This window comes from Aquila chrysaetos, chromosome 12 (assembly GCF_900496995.4).
Source record: "Aquila chrysaetos chrysaetos chromosome 12, bAquChr1.4, whole genome shotgun sequence".
In the NCBI taxonomy this organism is placed as follows: Eukaryota; Metazoa; Chordata; class Aves; order Accipitriformes; family Accipitridae; genus Aquila; species Aquila chrysaetos.
The window spans coordinates 26,478,058-26,498,352 of NC_044015.1; the positions used below are offsets into that span (position 1 = coordinate 26,478,058).

At 45.0% G+C, this 20,295-nt stretch overlaps 2 protein-coding genes across 3 annotated transcripts in view; both read left to right on the forward strand.

The window, feature by feature from the left end:
- The window catches only part of ZNHIT6 (zinc finger HIT-type containing 6), an 87,559-nt gene extending 75,210 nt beyond the window's left edge, over positions 1–12,349 (forward strand). The window contains exon 11 of one of the 2 annotated variants that reach the window (XM_041127737.1): positions 8,325–12,349. In XM_041127737.1, coding sequence (XP_040983671.1) covers positions 8,325–8,368 — 44 coding nt within the window. In that variant the 3' untranslated portion in view covers positions 8,369–12,349. Of the gene's footprint in view, positions 1–1,418; positions 5,131–8,324 lie in introns of those variants that run through there. The other variant, XM_041127739.1, reaches the window with a different exon arrangement.
- Positions 12,350–14,725: 2,376 nt separating this feature from the next.
- Positions 14,726–20,295, forward strand: part of DDAH1 (dimethylarginine dimethylaminohydrolase 1) — a 66,093-nt gene continuing 60,523 nt past the window's right edge. Inside the window, exon 1 of the mRNA XM_030032422.2 lies at positions 14,726–15,151. Within this exon, the coding sequence (XP_029888282.1) occupies positions 14,846–15,151 (306 nt within the window). The 5' untranslated portion in view covers positions 14,726–14,845. The remainder of the gene's footprint in view (positions 15,152–20,295) is intronic.

The following is a 20,295-nucleotide window of genomic DNA, read 5'->3' on the forward strand; positions in this document are numbered from 1 at the left end:
TGAGCTGTGTCCTTGCTGGCGCTGGCCGGGGAGGGACGAGGCCATTAGGGCTGTGGCAGCTGGCTGCCCCAGGGGCGGCTGCTGCTGCTGTGGCCAGAGCACAGTGCGAGGGGCTGGGGACAGCTGCTTCCCACTACCACTTGCCTGAGCCTAGTGGACTTTGGTTTCTGTCTGTCAACCTATGGCCTTTCAGCAGCTCCAAATCCAGTCATAAATTTTAAAATATATTAGGGCTCTGATATGGAAGCAACCCCATGCCACTCTTTCTACATATTTTGAACTTATTTTTGTAAGAATAACAAGTTGACAGTGAGTGAGTGCTGGGGTTCAGGCACACGTGTAAGGGAATTGGTCTCAACTAAACGGATGCACAGAAAACCCAGCTGTGAAGGTGCTACATCATTTAGAATAGACATCCACTCTATTTAACAGGAGACAATCCCATGCACACCCAGACGCCATGCTCACAGCTCTTTGTCAGAGAGTACGCTGGATGCTCAAAAGTTACGATTACTCAACAGAAAATAATGCAACGTTTTCTAAGCAGCTCTTGATTCTGGCTTGGGTGAAGGAAACTCATTTACATTTAAATACCCTTAAGCCCCTGAAAGAGTTTGAATTTTTCATTATGTTTGGAAAATAGCTTGTGCTTCTTTTCTATGTCTCAGATGTTATTCTCTTATTTACAACTGGCCCTTGCCGTTTCACTGCAAGGCTTCTCATTCATGAGCTGATCCTTTGAGTGTCGCTTCTTCTTTCCTAAGCTGGCCTCCTGTTTCAGAAGTCTACATATTCTCATATTCAGCTGTGTCAGGCGTTTCTGTCAACTCCTTCACCGAGCTATGGTATGTGAAAAACATCACAGATTTTCCTAGACCTTTCAAAGACCTTCTTATCTCCATCAATTTTTCCTGTTTTGGTACTGCTTGTTATAGACTGCAGAGCAGCAGTTTATGGGTGGAGTGTTTATCATGGTGGGTCATTTGTGATACGTTACTTAAAACTGATGTTTGGGTTTGCCAGAATGATTCTGTGTTAACAGGTTTTTATTATGAAAAGCATAGCTGACCTTTAAAGTCCAAAGGCCGTATTTATGAATGACTCAGCCTGCTCTCAGTGCGGCTGAAGATTACAGTACGCAAACAAAAGCCGAAGCATACTTCTCCCATGTAACTTTTTGAGAAAGCAGTATTTGCCTCTGGCATTCACCAAGGGAGCTTTCCCTTTGTGTGCAAGAGGAAAATGGGGCAGGCTACAATAAAAGGCATTGTTGGTCCCAGCATGCAAAGAATGATGATCCAAGAACTGAAATAATAGAAAAGTGTCGGGAGGGAATTTAGTTCACAAACATTTCAGGATAGCTTCAGGCTTACTCAAGTTTTGATTCAAGCTTCTCATTCTTCTTAAATTCTTTCCAGGCCAAAATGGATTAAATCGTTGCTAATCTTCAATCATCCACCCTTTCCCTGGGATCAGCATTCGAGGATGGCCTTGCCATGCGGCCGTTTCAGCCTGCAGCTCCTTAATGACAGGAAACGCTGGGGAGTCACAGAGTATGTACTCTTGTGCTATGATTAGGATCTGTCTCCTCAAATTCCATCGTTAAGGTCTCTGCAGGAGGGGCCTTCTTGCTTTGTGTCCTGGAGAGTATCTGTTACAATAGTCCATAAGTATGACCAAGTATTGCACCCAACATGTACATAACAGATTATAAGCAATCATTTTTATGGAGCTGGGTTCCAGACCAGAATATTGCCTGACAGCTGTGCTTACTAATCATTGCAAATAGAAGAAGAAAACTGGTTTTGCTGTGACATACCTAGACAGGTACTGCCAGCCCTGGAATTTAAAAAAGGAAAAAAAAGAAAAAAAAAAAGTAAAAATTGTGTCTTTTTTCTCCTCTTGCTAGTCCTATTGGGATGTTGTCCAACTGAACTGACAAAAAAACAAGAATAATAATAACAAAACATTCCCACATAGACATTATTAGTTTTTTTCCTAAAACTCTTTTTTTTTTTTAAATAAAGTCTCTTAAAAAGTTCAGAACATGTCTTTTTTCCCCCTCTTCCTCTTTATCCCTACTGAAAACCCCCAGGAGCTAATGCCAGGCAAGAATTTGCAGTAGCAGCTCAATGCAAAAACTATGCAATTTACGTCCTGTGGCCCTATCAAATATAATTACAAACCATGTTCACAGTGCTGCAAATTACACAGCACTTCACCAGTGTGGGAGATGGCAAGTTGCCTATTGTGAGAGATGATCCCACACCTAGAATTGACTGGCAGCTTTTATAAAATAGCAAGGCATCCCTTTTGTGCCTGGCTGATGAAGGACAGATGGTCTTTTTCTCCTTCAAGGAGAATTCCCATCAGGCTTTATTTGCAATAGTTTATGTGCATATGAATTATTTGTATTAAAAGAGAATTAATATGGTATTTATTGGCAAACTATAATGCATTGAGATAAAGTGAAATTTTTAACTATTTCTTGCATCAACAATAGTACTGGCTATTCAATATTTTTTCTTTCTCTGATAATGGAGATCATTTTCATTAGCTCTAAGGCACCCTTGTGCTTCTCTGGCAGTGTAAATTCATTTATACCTGCCTTTAAGGCCTCTCTGCCCTTCCAGAGCAGTGCAGCAGAGACTGAGGATAATTGAGAATCAAACTGCTATTAAAGGGACCAAAAAAAAGCATAACACAAGTTAATACTCTTTAATGTTAATAATACTCTTTTTAACCTTCCTCCTCCTTAGAAGTTCACATGTAGATTGGAAGGTTATGGATGGCTCAGGGGGAATGACGGATTCCCTCTTACCCTTTCTTTTCTCCCTTGATGTATCCCATAGCTTATTTGTTCTATGGTGAATATAGCTGAACCCTGTTCAGCTAATTTTGTGGCTTAATTAAGATAATGTAAACCATTTTGTGCAAACACAAGGTGATTTATACAGCACAACGTTTTGGGCGTTGTGGCCTTGAGCTGTTGGGCTAAGTGGGATGGTCTTTTACCTTTGTCTTTTTAGAGCTTTTTAGAGCCCTTGCTCTTGGATCCACGGGTACTTAATGGGTTTTCCCAATTTAATTCACAATAAAGTGATAATCATGATGATAAAATAAGAGGCCTGAGCTTTTAGTGGCTTTTTTTCTTCAGTATCCTTTGCACAGCTTCACTAATTGCATTAGATTCAGACCTGCATTATTGAAGGCTTCTGAAAAAAACACGTATTTTGGTCAAGGACAATTAGGAGGAGTTCCTGGAAACTGTTTGCAGTGCTCAAGCTCAGCTGTCCATTAGTTACTTTTATTTATACAGCGCCAAAATGTGCCAACAAAATTAAAGAGATTATAAAGTTCTATGAGAAATTTTTGCTATATTGTTCCTTACAAGGGAAGTAAAATCTGCTCTTTCCTCTTAGAACCCAGACCTGCCTCAGTTGGATGAACTGAGGATGGATGAACTCTGTAATGACAAAATATATAAAAGATAGGGCTTCATTTCCAAGATGAAACCGCTCTCTGTTCCGTTTTGAAAGCTCTCAGTGGTGTATGCAGCTAATGACATGTCTGCCTAGAAAGCCGGTTACCTGCTCGCGCAGGTGAGCATTCAAAGGCGGCACCGGCGGGTGGTCTGCATGCACGGTCCTACATGCAGTTAGTAAGCATTGCCTCTCAGCCACGGCACATGCTGCTTCTCACTGCCTCTAAATGCTGCTCCGAACGTGGCCGGCAATGTGGAGCCTGTGCGGCAGGGTGATGGTTAGAGAGGGCGCGGGGAAGTGCAGTGTGAGTAAAAGAAACAAGTGGCCGATGAACGAGTAGGCAGGAGGGCAATAATTAAAGGAAAATGCCCTGGGCAGGGGAGGGTGGGCTGCAAAATTCAATGGGAGGTGAAAAACACTGAAAATGGAGTGGAAGAGGGAAGACACAGCCTGGAAGGGTCTCCTGAAAATCCCTGTGCGGCACAGGGGCTGGTGGCCATCGTGGAGCATCCGTGGGGCTTTGGGAGGATCGCTCACTGGTGGAGCCGGGTGCAAGCAAGGATTTGGGTTTTTTTTGTTAAAAAAGTGCTAGCAACAGCAGGAGGCCTGACTGTAATGAGCTTAATGAATGTGGCGCAGGGGATGTTTCAGGTAGAAGGAGAAATGTGGGATTTCTTGTGTGTGTAATTAGGACACTTGGCAGCTGGGTAAGCTTTAATTGCCATCCAAAGCTCCCGATCTTGCCAAAGAATGAAGAGAGTGAAGAGAGCTATTGATTTCCATCTGGGCAAACAATTTACTTCTTAGTGCTCATCAGCCTGATGTGTATCTTCATTCGCTGTCGCTGCTGTGCGCAAGCTAAAGCTGCTTTCATCGGCAGATTTCAGGTGGGGGTTCAGCTGAATATGTGGCTAGAATTGCAAGGCGTTAATGGTAAAAACTGCCTCACCACACTGTCAGGGCACAATGTCCTGTTAGTTTTGGAAAATCTCCACATCTCTAGGTCCTTATATAAAGCGTCTCTTTGCTGTAGTGTCCAGTTGCCTCCCAAAAATAAAATGGGCACAGAAGGAGCCTTCTTCTCTCTCTGCTCAACAGGAGCAGGGCAATGTTTATTTTATATGATGCATGTTTGTTTATAAATGTGGTGTTACTGAGCAGAGGACTAGATCAAAGAAGTGGATTTTGCATTTCGCTTTGAAGACACAGATGTCCATAGTCAACATGATCCCTTTTAGGGGCAGCTTCCAAATTTCATGGGCTAAATGCCACATTTTTGCCCTGTCGTTGACAGTTTCATTGTTCCAGGGGCACATAGCTGGTGCAGGTCATGATCTTGAAACAGAGACACAATGAGAAAACTCATATGTAAACACAAAGTGTAGAAATCTAATTAGGAAAAAAAATACTAAGTGGTATTTTGGGGGAAAAGGTTGAGAAGAGAGAAAGAGGAGATAGAATTACTTTTGCAAAGCTATCAGAAAACCAGACTTGCTGCAATTTACAAATAACAACATTAGACACAAACAGATTTTTATACAACTAATCTAACATTGTGCATGTAATGGAGATTGACATGCCCATGCAGGGTAGACATGTGTGTATGGTTTTCTGAAGTTAAAAAAATAAAGATTAGAATAATGAATTCCCTTCTGTTGAGGAATGGATAATTAGTCAAATGGTAATATTCAGCAGATGCAACTTATTCATGTTGGAAATTCCATCATATAGTGCCCCAGGGGCATTGGACACTACACAGTCAAAATAATCAATAGTCAATGGTCAATAGTAAAAATTGTTAGATGTACCCAATTTTAAAAAAATTATTTGTACACCAAATGGGAAGAAACATAAACGCATACAGGGCTGGTTTTCCTTTTGCTTGTGTTTTCATCTGGAGTGACTTTACTAGAATGACTGTGCACTGACAGCAATGATAGGGCAGAATCGGCCTCCAGATATTTATACATCGAGTAAGTGTGGTAAAGTTAAGTGCTGGCTTGTAAATTAAAATGAAAGCAGTACTTGACTAATGTCTAAAAAGTAATCGTCTAGAAGTAATATCATCTCATAAGTTCTATATTTTAAAAGTGGCTTTTTCTGACTTACCAGGAAAGAAACGCCTAACATGGCTTAATATGGTCATTGACTAGTCATATCTTGATTTTGGTTTTGTTTGTCTTTGTTTAAGAAAGATTTAACTTGATGCAGTAGGAAAAACAAATAGTTCCAAATTCAGACAGGCCCTCTTGGAAAGAGTGATTTATCTCCCGTTGACTTTAATAACTAATCCCATTAAAATAGCCTGTAGTGGAAAGCAAACCTTATATGTGGACAAGATGGTGGAGATAAAAAAGGCAAGTTTTAGATTCATACTTGCCAAATTTAAAATAGAAAAATGATGCATTTTCTGTTGGTTGGTTAGATCTTGAATTCCATCTTGTGCTATTAGGGTATTTTTAAATCATGATGTCACTGCTGCGTTACTTTTGTGTGTGTGTATATATATGTCCCTTTCTAATCAGGAGATGACAATATATGCAGCAAAAGTCATCTGGTACCTCAGGCAGCTGTTAAAATACAACAGTTATCGATATATCCCCTTTGTTATTCAGTGTTGGATTATAGTCTCATTTTATACGCAGAGCAGTTCTACCGTTTATAACAAAATACTTCCCACATGACACTGGCTTGTCATCTTCACTGTTTCTGGAGAGATTCTGAGAAATGACTCATGGTGTGGTGTGCCCTACTTAGGATACTTCAGATGTTGCTTTTTCCAAGGTGCTTCCCCAAGCCTTTGACTTTCAGGTCTTGAAAGAAGAGTACCGATAAGTGGAAGTGCCTGAAACCATTAGTTATCTTTAAAAATAGGTCTTTCTCTTGTGAAAAAATAAATAAAAGAATGTTTTTCCCTCTGCTACTAAAAAAGTTGTTTTAAATTACTTGTAACTGAAAGGAATAAATAAGTATATAGTTCCATTCCTGCCATTAACGCACCTGTTAAAGTGAGCAGATAATTATACTTTAGATCTAGCTATCCTGTAAAACTACGACCATAATCATTAAATAATTATATTTTATCTAGATACACAGTAAAATTTCTTCTATCCCCACTTACTGTGCTCATTACCATATGGTATTTCTTCTCTGATCCTGAATGGAATAAGAATATGAGCATTTTGTGGCACTAGTCTGTATGTATTTATAGCAGTAAGGAGTAGAACTGCCAAAATGCATGAAATAGACACTTTTCTGTTACTGCTTTCAGAGAAATCAATATGAGCTATCTGCTTTCAGTGCTGATTTTGTCTTTGCAGTTATATTGTGAAAGGCATAACCGGTCCTCTTCACTTGATTTCACAAACACATTTCAAACAGAAGTGAATTTATGTGGTCAGCAAAGCTATTGGCAAGCATATTCACTATGTGAACTGACTTCTCCTAGCAGTTTATTAAGACAACATTCATTCCTTTCCAATAATGTGGCTGGCAGTGTTTGTGTGTCTACGTAAAATTAAAGCAGTTGGATTTCCACAAAATATTAAGTTGCTATCAAATGTAGAAGGATAGAGATTCTGAAATATCAACAGATCAGACAGAAGTGTGAGCATCAGTGCAGAATATCTGCAGCATATAGCAAATAGTAATTTACAGGTCATCACAAGTCCTCAGGACTTTTGGGGAAAAAAAGAGTTGTAACCATTAGTTTCAAGACAGCACAAGAAAAGGTGAATGAGATCTTTTACTGGTGTAACTAGGCATAGTTCCCTGAAGCTGAATACAGGCGTGTGATTTCCATAGAACTAAACAGGAGGAGCTGATTTTTGGTCGAATTCCTGCTAATCAAGTGAAAGGATAGGAAGGTTTGTATTATGTATAGAAGGTTGCCGTTGTTTTTAACAGCAGTAATTCTGTTTGATCTACCTTTTTGCTCTTTGTGTTTGGAACATGCTGAGGTGGAAATCTTCATTTTGAGTTGTGCCGATCTGTGGGAGAGTTCAGATGGACCCTGTGCAACATGAGCACTGGGCTAACAGCAACTTCATGAAGGGCAACAAGAAGAACTGCAGAGATTTGAAATGGGTGGATCTGTACAAAATAGAAACCAGCCGACCAGGAGCCCTGCTGAATAGGATCTAAGGGTTACTGTGGGCTCCAGGTTCACAGTCTCTGAATATGTAAATAGTATATTGGGCTGCACTAGGACAATTATGGCCAGGAAACTGAGAGGAATTATTATCCCCCTGTGCTTGATATTGGTGAGGCCATATCTGGAATACTGTGTCCAGTCTGGTACTCCCTGGTCAAGAGAGAGATTGAGAAACTGGAGATTGCCCTGCAGAGGACTGCCAAGGTAATTAGGGGTCTGAAGCACATGGCATGGAAGGAGAGATTTAGGCAGTTAGGCTTGTTTGGTTTGGAAAAGAGAAGGCTAAGAAGGAAATAATAGCAACCTATGAGTACTTGAAAGGCAGTTACAAACACAATGGAGACAAATTCTTATCAACAGATGCAGAGGATAAGTCAGGCAGAAGTTGTGCTTTGAGATTTTTTAATTGGACAAGAGATAGACTCTGATCTTCTTACTGACGTTCGGAAAACAGACCTTGAAGTCCCATAGATGCTTCAGCTCAGCATTCCCTCAGAATCAAATGTTAGGTGGTATCAAGGGTGCCTCATCTCCTGCTGGTTTATCTACTGAAGGCAGTGCCCTCTGTGCTGCCTCTGGTTGTCATCGTATGCGGTGGCACTACTTGTCAGGGAAATTGTGGGGAGTAGGAGTTCCGTCCTTTCTGAACTACACCTTAACTGCTCCATTTCTCCATTCTTTTTCAGCTGGTGAGTTAGAGGCATCCAGAAACCTCTTGGTTAAGTGGTAAGGAACAGCACAAATTTAAGTGGAACAAACTGATCACTTGTGTCACTCCCTGTGTACTACCTGCTTCCTGTGGAAGCACCTACCCGTTGTTCCCCATGGAGGGGCAAACAGCTATTGAGCATTTCCCTCTGAAGAAGAGATCATTTCATGTCTATTCTGTGATGAATTGCAGCAAGAGTTATTGCCACCAGCCTGGATACATTAATACTAAAGCTAATCTGTGTATCTTTTCATGTTTTATAGCTCTGACACTTAGGACAGCATATTAATAAACTCAGTAAAAAAGCCTATTGGAAATCTTTCACTTTCTTAGCTTGATTTGAGATGTATTAATCTGTCTATTTGTCTCTAGTACTAATCTTAGTGCCAAGGAAGCTGGCAAAAGAACTGCTTGCCTTTTGCAGGCACACAAGGGAAACCACAAAGCTGTTGACTCGTGTGCATACATATACATATAAAGATGTGCGTGTGTGTGTGTCTCTCTCTCTCTCCCCATATTCTCTTTCTTGTGGATACAAAATCTAATTCCCCTTTAAGAAGTTTCATGTAAATATACAGTTTCATAGTTGAATCTGCAAGTTATTGACCAAGTCAACACCAAAAACGCACCAAGCATGTACAAATCAAGGCAAAAGATGCCGAAGTGATAAGAAAGGCTGGGAGTTCATTCTTGGGCAGCTGAGTCCTGGAAGGAATGGGAAATGCGAACAAAGAAAAACAAGAAATGCTACAGCCAAATGTCATTGCATCTTACTGCTGAGTTTGCAAGGGCTTTTCAGGCAATGAAAGGGAAGGACAGCCTGCCACACCTGTGGGGGGTGCTGCCAACTGGTCAGCTGGCTCCATAGAAAAGGGAAATGGAGGCTTAGGATAAACACTAAAAAGCAATTCAAGTTACATTGCGAAGGGCTTGGGTCCTTTAAAACATATTAACCTGCATCAATCAGCATTTTTAAGCTTTTACTTTTTTAGGGAATAAATGTATAGTTTTGGTAGAAGAGTTGAAGGGGAAAAAAAACCAGCATGTGCATTATTCCTCTTGTATCAGTGCAGTCCAGTTTAGCAGCCATAATTTAACAAAGACTTTATCCCACCCTTCCCTCAGGCAGCCTTTTTCTGCTGCCCTTGGGGGCACCTGCAGCACCTCACAGCAGCTGGTTTTGGAGTCATAAGACCCATTGAACAATAGCTGTGTAAGTGTGAATGGCATGAGCCACCCCCCCCCCTTTTACTGCTGGAGCTGATGCTTTCTTGCCAAGCTGATAAAATAGCATACTTTATTAAAAATGCTGTCTGATAGCAGGAAAAGTCTGTCTAATTTTTCCAGGGCAGCCACAACAAGGACAATTTACAAACCACTTATCCTAGCCCTGTCTCCTCTTTCTCTCCTGGCTGGCGTAGTATTTCTGCCACATTTCTGGGAAGTATGTCCATCAGGGAAACAAATGGTGTCTTTCTGTTCTTTTCTGTAAGAGAGATGTCAACTATTGTAATTCAGCATAAATTTCCACAGAGTACTAATCTTATTTTTCAGTTGTGGTCATCTATGACCTATGAACCTATGGTAACTAACCCATGCTTTTTTTAAAATTTAATAAGTGACTTTTCCCCTGCAGAGAAAGAAGGGCAAAAATGGACATAAGGCATGGTGAAGGTGAGGAAATAGGAACACAGGAGGTAAATAGTCAGAGTCCTGCAGGTCTGTCCCCTATGATCTGTTTGCTCAGCCAAGTAAACCCAAAAGTTGATCCTGGTTGTACTAGTGCAACCTATTGTAACAAATCATGTGGGAAGACTATAAATGTGAGGAATGCCCTGCGCCTCTGCACGTTGTCCAGGCTCCTTGGTGCCATGTGTCATGGCAACAATGGTGCCAAAGCTGCCTTTTAAAGAATCACCCTTTGACAGTTTTGTCTCCCAACAACTGTGTAGCTGTCAGCTCATGGGAATTCCTCCTTCTCCGGAGGATGCAAAATGCCAGCTGAGAAAACGCCCAGTTCATTATCCCATAGCAGACAAAACAAATATTGTGTTTCCCCTGAACCAGCTATATATAGAATTAATCTGACCCTGGTAAGACTCTGTGAGATAGCTCGGGTTCAACTCAGGCAAGGGAAAATGCTGCTCCCCAAAAGGATTTCTCTACAAGCTGGCAGATGCACTGTTGATTTACACCATCCAGAAGAGGTTGGTCTCCTCTTCCAGGAGTGATCTGTTACATAAAGAATAGATGGCAATCTAAATCCGCTCAGCATTTGGAAAATGAAAAAATACTCAGGAGCTTCTCCATGCAGTGGGGTGAAGTGACTTGTTGCCTAATGTCTTTAGCTCCTCTAAATGAGGAGCCCAGACAATTATCTAGTAAAAATACTGTTTCAGTGAATCACTGTGGGTTTTTGTATTACAGTACTAGAGCAGAAATTGAAAACTTCTGTCAACTATCTGGGTGAAAACCCCTTCTGAGTCGCTTTTCATGTATCTAAAGCACAATTGAATTAACATTTTTCTCTTCTATGGCTGTGAGGAAGACCTGATCCTGTACCTTTCCTAAGAGAATGACCCATTGATCGTAATGGGAGCTTTTCCTGCAGAGCAGTGTTTGCCTCTATTAGTAATGGCATTTGGCTGTGCAGTAGTTGCATGGTTTTCTGAAGAAATCACTTAAACCTGTATTCCTTTTATAAAGTGACATTCAGTGTCTGTCCATCTTTCTGGTGCAGATTCCCATCACCATAACAGGACATGCTGGTGACTGAATGGCTCAGTTGCTGTCTTGTCCTGGCTTTTCAGGGTCTCAGGTTTCAAGTAGCATTTCATTAATAGTGTGAGAGATGTCCATTAAGGCTTTAGAGCCAGCGGTGTTGTTTCAGCATCTGCAAGCGATGGGAAGTGTGTTCAAACTTTGCAGCCATCTAGCACGCCCGAGCAATCAGCCTGTGTGGTATGCGTTTGTATTCAGCTGTGGTCCAAATTCTCCTTTGTCATGGTCACACAAGCTGTTCAACGGCAGTGACCAGCTGTGACCTTCAGTCACCTAGTGGTGCACATAAAGGTTGCGCATTTGCTACTGGGGATGTTAGACTCATCATTACGTAGCTATTTTCACTAAAACAATAATTGTCGGTGGGAAAATGGTAATAGAATCATAGGACTGGAAGGGACCTCTCCTCATCCATCCTTCTTCCCCAGCTCTGGCTTTCTGCTCCTGGCAGATATTTCTTTAAATTCTTCTTAAACCCACCTGGTATAGAGGCTGCACATTCTTCCCAATCTTTTTCTCTGCTCCTTATTGATAGAAAGTTTTCCATAGTTTTCCTTGCAATAATTTAAGTCCGTTGCTTGCCTTCTACCTTGTAGAAATTACTCCCTTCATCTTTGTGGCAGCTTTTTACATAGCTGTACACTGTTCTCAAGTCATAGCTGTAAAAACCCCCGCCAACTTATCAATATGCTGCTAGTGATTTTGTCAAATGGATGAAATTTCAGTCTGTGTATCGATGACTTTTCTGTCATAACTTTTAAACCATATCTCCTGTTTCAATTTCTATTCCTTTCTTCTGAAAGCAAATGCGCTATTCACATATGCATCCTCAAGTACATTTTGCAAAGCAATTTTCTTCTCACTGTCACTGCCAGCAGATGACTCTGTGTAGTGTCAGTCACAAAACACCTGGATTTGCATCCTTTTCTGTATGAAGCATTTTCTCCTCTCTAAATACATCTTTCTGTGATACTGCTTAAGCAGTCTGCAGTCCATCTTCTGTTACAAGCATAGTTTTCATCATTCTGCATGAATTCCATAGTGTGACACAGCTTTTTTCTTTGCTGGAGGGCAGCTTTGCTCTTTTACACTGGTCTCTCCAGCAGGACAAAATTACAGGAAAATACTGGATGTAGAGCAAGGTAGACAATAAATACTATGTCGATGACTGTAGCTGACCCATTTTGTATTACTGCATATGATGAATTTTAACATGACTCCAGCAAGACTGTGTGAAGACATTCTATTATGTAATGTTAATTTGTGAGTAAACTGATATTTTGTTAATCTTATTATAAATATGCACAATTTTACTCTGGGTGCATCTGTTCCTAGGTCGTTAATGATGCCTTTCTGTTCAACATAAATAATAGAACAATCACAATCAGCAAACACATCTTCATTTGTATTTAAACTGTACCATTTTATACATTTTTGGAAATAAAGAGGACTTTTTTTTTTTTTTTTTACGGTAGTCGTTACCCCTGTAACCTTGTCTAAATAGCTAATGTTTTGTATTTCCAAAACACAATGTATTCGTAGCATACCACTATGTCATACCACTGCATCTCATGAAGAGATCCTCCTTCGTCCAGCCTTGTCTCCCATAATGCAGAAAGGTACTGAGAAGCTGTCAGAAGGGATACCTGGCCAGCTCCCAGGGAGCAGCCGTGGCCACCTGAGGTCAACCTCAGCCGGTGACAATGCCTCGGGGACAAACCTCACTGTCCTAGCGTATCATGTGTGTACAAGATGACTGTGTGGCATCACCTCATATCTCATATTCCTGTAATCTCAGTGAGATCTAAAAATCGTCATTGTTTATGGTATTCATGGATGTCAGAAAAATCTGTATTGACTAGAACTTTCTGGTTCACTGGCTGCGAGAACAACTATTTTCAATACCTTTTCATATAGGAACCCTGGACATTTTTTTAAGTTACGGAAGGATAGTAGCACTTTTTCTTCTGACTAAAAGTCACGCTAACAAAAAGCAAACCAACGCGTGTCAATGGCCATATCCCAAATCTGTAATAAGTAAAAATAGGCTTTAACGACTGTGGAAGGATCACACATTATACAAGAGATGCTGTAATACCATTTGTAGTGGTTTCTATGAATTTGAAATGTCCTACATGATAGCAACTCAATTATGTGTCCATTTGTTTAAGGAGAATAATATTTGCACATTATTCAGTGAATGACAGTTATTCAAACAACTGCACCTATGCACATTAAGTAAAGGTAGCCTTTACAGGATATTTGGAGAACGTGTGGGAAATGCAGATGAAAATCTAGTCAGCTGCCATTTTGGAAACACGCTTTGATATTTCCTTCATGCTATTCCCTAACCATATTCCCAAATGCTGAATGTGTCCCGATGTCTGTGACAACGTGGCCAAGGCAGATGCCCTGGTTTTGTCTGAGCACCAAAGGGGGAACACGGAGCTGTGCTAGTGGGTTCCCTCTGTGACCAGAGGGACACTTGAAAGAGCCTTGCCAGTAAAAGAAGAGCTGGAAGGAAAATTCATATTCCTTCTCTCTTACTGTCTGCTCCGGAGAGGAGAGACCTCGGAGGTACCTGGGAGGGTGGCAGCAGGAGCAGCTGTCGCCCATGGTGCGAGGTCTGACCCAAAGCTTCATTCGCCTCCTGCCTGGAAGCCAGAGGTGTGCGCTGGAAACGGCTGGCCCTCATCCAGGATAACCTCAAGTCAGGATAACACCCGGGGAAAATGAAATGGGGAAGTAAGGGTTTCTTTTAGGGGAAAGGGCGGAAAATGCTCATCGTTTCAGTCCCTGAGGCAGAAGTGGAGCAAAAACACTGGAGTCCCTTCTACCCCACAATGGCGGAAACTTTGACAGCGCAGAGTGGCAGAAGGTAGGCATGCTCTGCTGGTGAGTGGCCCTGAGGAAAGCCATGAGGAGGGATTAGGAAGCGGCTGGGCTTATTTCCTTTGGATTTGTATTTGGAACTGCCTTCGTCACGGGATATTCTTCCCTTGGCCACACGGATAAACTGTCTGGCCTCTCGCTCCGCTGCTGGCGAAGCAGCAGGCGGCCACAAAGGGCACGCAGGCAGCCAGCCCGCCCAACGTATCCTCGGGCAGGAGGGGTAAGCAGCCTTCCCCCCTGCCCACACCCAGCTTGAGCGAGCGTAGAAATGCAGGGGGACGCAGGTGTTTGAATTCTGTCAGCATAGTTATGTGTTCATACGTAACTACGTGAGATTACGATGTGAAACCGCGCTGCCCCTCAAGGCCCGTTGTGGTACTGGGGCCCCACGGCAGGCACGGGCAGCCTCGGCCCCCCAGCCCCGGGGCAAGGCCCGGGGCAAGCGCCGGGGCCGCGCCATGGAGGGTCGAGGCCCCCACCGCCTCTCCCCGGCCGGACCGGGCCGCGCCGCCCCTGAGGGGATCGCCCCGGCCCCGGGGCTCGCCCCCATCCTCTCAGGGCCGAGCGGCCGGCGCCGCCGCTCCCGCCCGCCGCACAGGTAAGCGGCTCCCTGCGGGGGGGCGGCCAATGGCGCGGCCCGGCCGCCGCCGCCAGCCAATGGGAGCGCGCTTGGCGGCGGCCCCATGGAAATATGCCTGGTGGGGAGCCAATGGGGCGCGGCCGGGCCGCGGGCGGCGCTTTATCAGCTGCCAGGGCCGGCGGCGGCGGTCGCGGCCGCCCGTCCCTCCCTCTCTCCTCCGCGCCCCGCCGTCCCCGCCGCGCAGCATGGCCGGGCTGGGCGGCGGCTCCGCCGCCTTCGGGCGCTGCACGCACGCCGTGGTGCGGGCGCTGCCCGAGTCGCTGTGCCGGCAGGCGCTGCGCCGCGCCCCGGGCCCCGAGGTTGACTTCGCCCGCGCGGAGCGGGAGCATCAGCTGTACGTGGGCGTGCTGCGGGGCAAGCTGGGGCTGCAGGTGCTGGAGCTGCCGGCCGACGAGAGCCTCCCCGACTGCGCCTTCGTGGAGGACGCGGCCGTGGTCTGCGAGGAGACGGCGCTCGTCACCCGCCCGGGCGCGCCCAGCCGCAGGAAGGAGGTACGGTGGGGGCCGGGCCGGGGCAGCGATGCCCGCGGCGCGCAGGTGGGCTCGGGGCGGCCGCGCCGTCGGGCGTGGCCCCGGGCCCGCCCCGGCGGGAGCGGGGCGGGGGGGGGCAGCGGCGGCGGCGAGGATCGCTCGCGGAGCAGCCGCCCTCCTCGGCGGGACCGGCGCGGCCGGCCCCGGGCGGCGGCTCGTGCCCGGCCTCCAGCCGCCGCTCCGGCTGGCAGCGCCCGGTGCCGCGGCGCCCGGCTGCGCCGGGGCTTTATGGGAGAGCGGTGTTCTGCTCCTGAAAACAAGTGGACGGTGTAAAAACTATGACTCATCCTTTCTGGGGCGTGCGGGCTCCCGCTCGGTGCGAACTTGGCCGGCTCGGTCCTGCGGGACGGATCGCCGGTCCGTTGTGCAGGTTTGTGTCCGTGCTGCAGCACTGCTCGGTCCAAACCCCGTTTTCATAACATGTTCAACTTGAGCTCTGTTCCAGGTAGTGCATTACTGATGCCTACGGTAATTGTACCTGCGGGCCTTCGCGCAAGAGCTGGTTTTTGTTTTGGTGTACTCCCTGTTAGCCTGAACGCCCTTGAACCTGATGTCACCTTCTCTGTGCACCCGCTGCAGGCCCGGTGGGCTCAGGGTGTGTGGATGTACGGGGGACGTGTGCGGTCCCGTCAGAGAGGTGCGAAGGATGCGCAGTCGCCTCACTTCAGACATTCTGAGGACTCTTATAACATGCTCAGCCCATTCATAAACTAGTTCATCAGGCAGTGCATGCATTGAAGTGCCACCCAGTTATCTCCTCAACGAGTTCAGTAGCAAATTAAACAAACCTTACGCTGTTTGAAGCTGCAAAACTACTACAATGGCAACCTGTCTTCCTGTGTCCTAATGTAACCTTCTTCACACTTCTTCCATTTCTCATCCTCTCTGGGGTACCATAGCTCATCTTGTGATCCACAAGCATGTATTGTTGTGCCTGGGGCATGGGGCTGGGCCACTAGCTGTAGTATACTAGGAGCTGCTCTTAGCCACTGATTGCAATGGATAAGTGTCTCCACTTGCTCTTTTTGATATAGTGCCCTTCTTTTAGCAATTATGAAGTTTACTTGAATTTTGTCCAACAATGTAGCAGTCTGAGGTACTGCACACATCTTGTACATGTGCACTTCCTTGTGTATACCCATGTGTATTTACTCTTTGAAGCACATCTGAATGCTCTTAAAGGTGACAGCATGAGAGTAAAGTGTGTTTGCCACATGCTGCTCTCAGAAGCAGCTGTTTCTCAGCCAGAGACCAAGTAAGTTTTCACTGGTCCTTCCCATGACTTGCTGGTATGTAGCTATGTGACTCCTGCTGCCATTTGCACAATTTTGCCTTTGGGAGAAATATGCCAGTTACTGAATTTGCACTTCATGCAAATTCAGTAACTGGCATATTTCTCCCAAAGGGGAATTGTGCAAATTCACAAGTGCGTGTGTGTGAGGGAATCGGCTGTGGCTCTATATGGTTTTTTTTTCATTTTGATGTCTCAAATTGTGCCAATGCACAATGAATTACAAGAGACGGCAGCAAAGCTGAATGTGAGAGTGGCTGTAACTATTTGCTGTACCATTTGAGGTGCCATAAGGAAATTAAAAAGCATGAAGTAAGGAAGCAAAGGATGTGGGGTACTCTTTACTGTCTACAAAGAAGCAGGTTACTTTCTCTTCCTCCTTCCTTCAGTGTCTCTAGTTCTGGCTCAGCAAAGGTAGTGGACAAAGACACATAACCCAAGGGTGCAGGAGTAATGGAGGAGAGTTAGTGATGTGCAAGGTGGAGAGAAGGGGTTTGCTGGACCCTTGAGCAAAACAGTGTCGGGTGTGAGTATCTGACAGCATTAGCCCTTTCCTGGGGTTAAAACCAGCAAATTAAGTACCAAATTAGTTGCATCTTGCCTGTTATAAGTACCAATCAGGTAAAGCAACGCTTTTTTTCTTTTAACAAAAACTGCAAGATGTCACATTTACTTTTGTAATCCTAAATATGTTAAATTTTTTTAAACCATAATTAGATGTTATTTCCCAGCATCCACAAAAATTAGAAAGAATTGTGCTGCAGGGGATGCATATGGTAACAATTTATCATTGTATTACACAGTTTATTGTCAGTTTGAGAATAATACAAAATCTGTTTATGTTCTGGGGGTTTTTTTGCTTAACCCGTGCCTGCTGGCCCTCAGACCAGGTTTCTTATTGATCAGCGTTCCCTATTTTGCATGAAGTAGTAGTTCAGAAGTGATTGGAAATAAAGCCTGAACATGGTAAATTTTTACTAGAAACACCATAACAGATTTACTACTTTCTCTGGGTGGCTTGTCCAGGCAGAGTCATGAATCAAGAGGAGAGAGAAAAAGCTTTGAAGCATAATTTGAACCTTATTAGTTTTCTTGAATGATGGAGCAATCCCTCCCATGAGTTTTCTGTGAAGTAAAAAAGAAAAAATAATTGAACAAGCATCCTCTTAAAACTATAACAATGCATGACACTGCAGTGTAGTGCTTGTCTGAACATGTTATTCTTAATTATTTACAACAGTTCTTCCTCCTGGGAACGTCATTACAGCAGTGCTTTGTGGAGAGGGGGAGAAGATGCTCGTTTCTGCAGGATCATGCCTGACGGTTCCTGGTCCCTCTCTCCTCCCAGGCATCCCCTGGGGCAGCCTCCCCTCCCCAGCATGGTGACCAAGTTGGTTGTGTTTAGCTAGTGAGTCTGCTTTGTTTGAGTAGTTAGCAACCAGGATGTCATCTTGAAAACAGTAAGATGGTCAAGGCTTTAGAAAGCAGAAATGTGTACATAACTACTCCGCCCAGAGCTTTGCCTGCTGTGGTGGAGAGCTTGGCATGGGCCTTGGACGTCTTGGCAAACTTCTGTGATAACCTTGCTTTCATAAAGAGCCCCCCTAAGAAGCACCAGTGTTTCTTGTAGCTTCCCGAGAGGGTGTTTCCTATTGTAGCCAGAGCTGCTCTGCTCTCGCTGCCTCCAGCCCTGGTTCTGGAGGTACCAGCTGTAGGTGCTCAGGCAGTCCGGGCACTGAGGCCTGTGGCCGCCCTGAGCTGAGGGAGCCCAGCGCCTGTTCCTGACCCTTCTGTTCATCCTGGTGGGTGGCTGTTGGCAGCCTCCCAAGGTCTTTTTCTGAGGTTTCTATTCAGTCTGTGAATTCCCCATTGAGATAGGTCCTGGAGGCTGGTGGCAAGTGAAGTTGCTGCAGGGTCTGTCCCAGCATCTGCCCTGTTAAATGTCTTTATAGGTGACCTGGAGGAGATGGGGACATCTGTACTGAACTGTGAACGGCCCCAAACTGGGCTGAGGGGGGCAAGGGTGAGAGGCAATACCCGTGAGGTCCGGGCTGCTGTTCAGAGGGACCTCGCAAGGCTGAAGGAAGGGGCTGACCCGTGGGGACCTTATGGAGTTGAAAAGGGACAAGTGCAAAGTCCTGCCTCAGGGAGGGAAGGATCCTTAGGTGGGACTGAGTGGGTGGGGGACAGCTCTGCAGAAAAACCCCTGGGGGGGTCTGGTGGGCAGCACAGTGGCCGTGAGCCAGCAGCGTGTCCCTGTGGTAAAGGTGGCCAGTAGGTTCCTGGGTTGTATTAACAAGAGCAGAACCAGTAGACTGAGGGAAGTGATTACCCTCTTGACTTGGAACTCGCAGACCGCATCTTATCAAGAACATGGAGCCAGGCTGTTTGGTTGTGTGGCAGAAAGGCAAGAGATGACAGAAACAGATTGAAGCATGAGGTTTTAATGGCATATAAGGAGAAGGCTTTTCGGTGGGGACAGCCAAGCAGTGGAACAAGGGCCTAGGGAAGCTGTGCAGTCATCATCCTTGGAGGTTTTCAAGACCCAGCTGGATAAAGCCGTGAGCAACCTGGTCTGTTCTCATAGCTGGCCTTGCCTTGAGTTGGGAGGTTGGCGTAGAAACCTCCTGAGGTGCCTTCCAACCTGAATTATTCTGTGAGCATGAAACCAGTTGTATGTTAGGGTACATGGAGTCAAGCATTTGTCAGCTGAACTGCCATGCAATGTTTGCTGTCGAGACAGGGGACAGTCATTAAATCTGGATTGCTTCCGGTCTGATGGATCCACTGCTAGAAAATCAGAAGGATGAAGCCTTGTGAAACCAGTTTCTTCATGCAGCTTCTGAAAGACTGTACTCCTACCTCAGCTGTCTTGGTCAGCCTGGTATGAAAGTGAACCAAGACTCTTGTAGCGCATTGTCACTCATATGGCCAACCGGGTGACAGAGAGGGAAAGAGGGTGGATGCAGTCTGCGGACAGCACCAGTTTCTCAAAGTGCAATCTCTTATTCTTTTTATGTAACGTAAGTGCAAACCCATTAATATTTTAGCAGTACAGTTGGTGTACGCTTGGCTTAACGCAGTTAACATAAAGCCCAACTCCTGAGCATGCACTCCTGACCTGAACCTCCTGGTAAGGCAGGACTCAGCCAGCCTTGTCTCCCTGATCTCTTAACTGTTTAACAGACTTCTCTTCAGAGCAGGCAGCAGCAGTGGAGGAAGGAAGGGATGAGGGAAACAGGACTGTAGGATACCATTTCTGCAGGGAATTACAAGATGGAGGGCTTGTGTCCAGGAAACCCACGAAGAGGCGTGTGGTAGGTCAGGCTCTGAAGCCTGATCAGACCAGTCAAAGTTGAAGGGCACAGGGGGCTGCCAAAGTGCATCCCAAAGACAACAGCCTGGCTGAATACACAGCTGGAGAAGTGCTATTTCAGGTGCATTGTGCCTCCTGATAAACTGTCTGCCAGGTGCATGAACTGAGCAGCACTGTCTCCATCTCCCCTGCTTCATGCTGCTGAAAACCTATAATGCAGTATTTAAGAACTGATGCAGCATGTTCTTTGACTGACTAGACTGCTTATTAAGAAGGCTTGTCATCAATTACTGTAACACTGTACACAGCAGGCAAATTTCTGCAGTAGTTTGTAATAGCATTGATTGAGCTTTCAGGCTTTATAGATACTATTGCTTACCCCTCCAGCACCATTGGATTCTTTACTGGTTGTCTGTCTGGAACAAAACAAAATAAAATCTGAGGTTATGTCTGTTCTTGCTCCAAGTTATTGTAGGGAGAAAAAAAGAGTTGAATTAT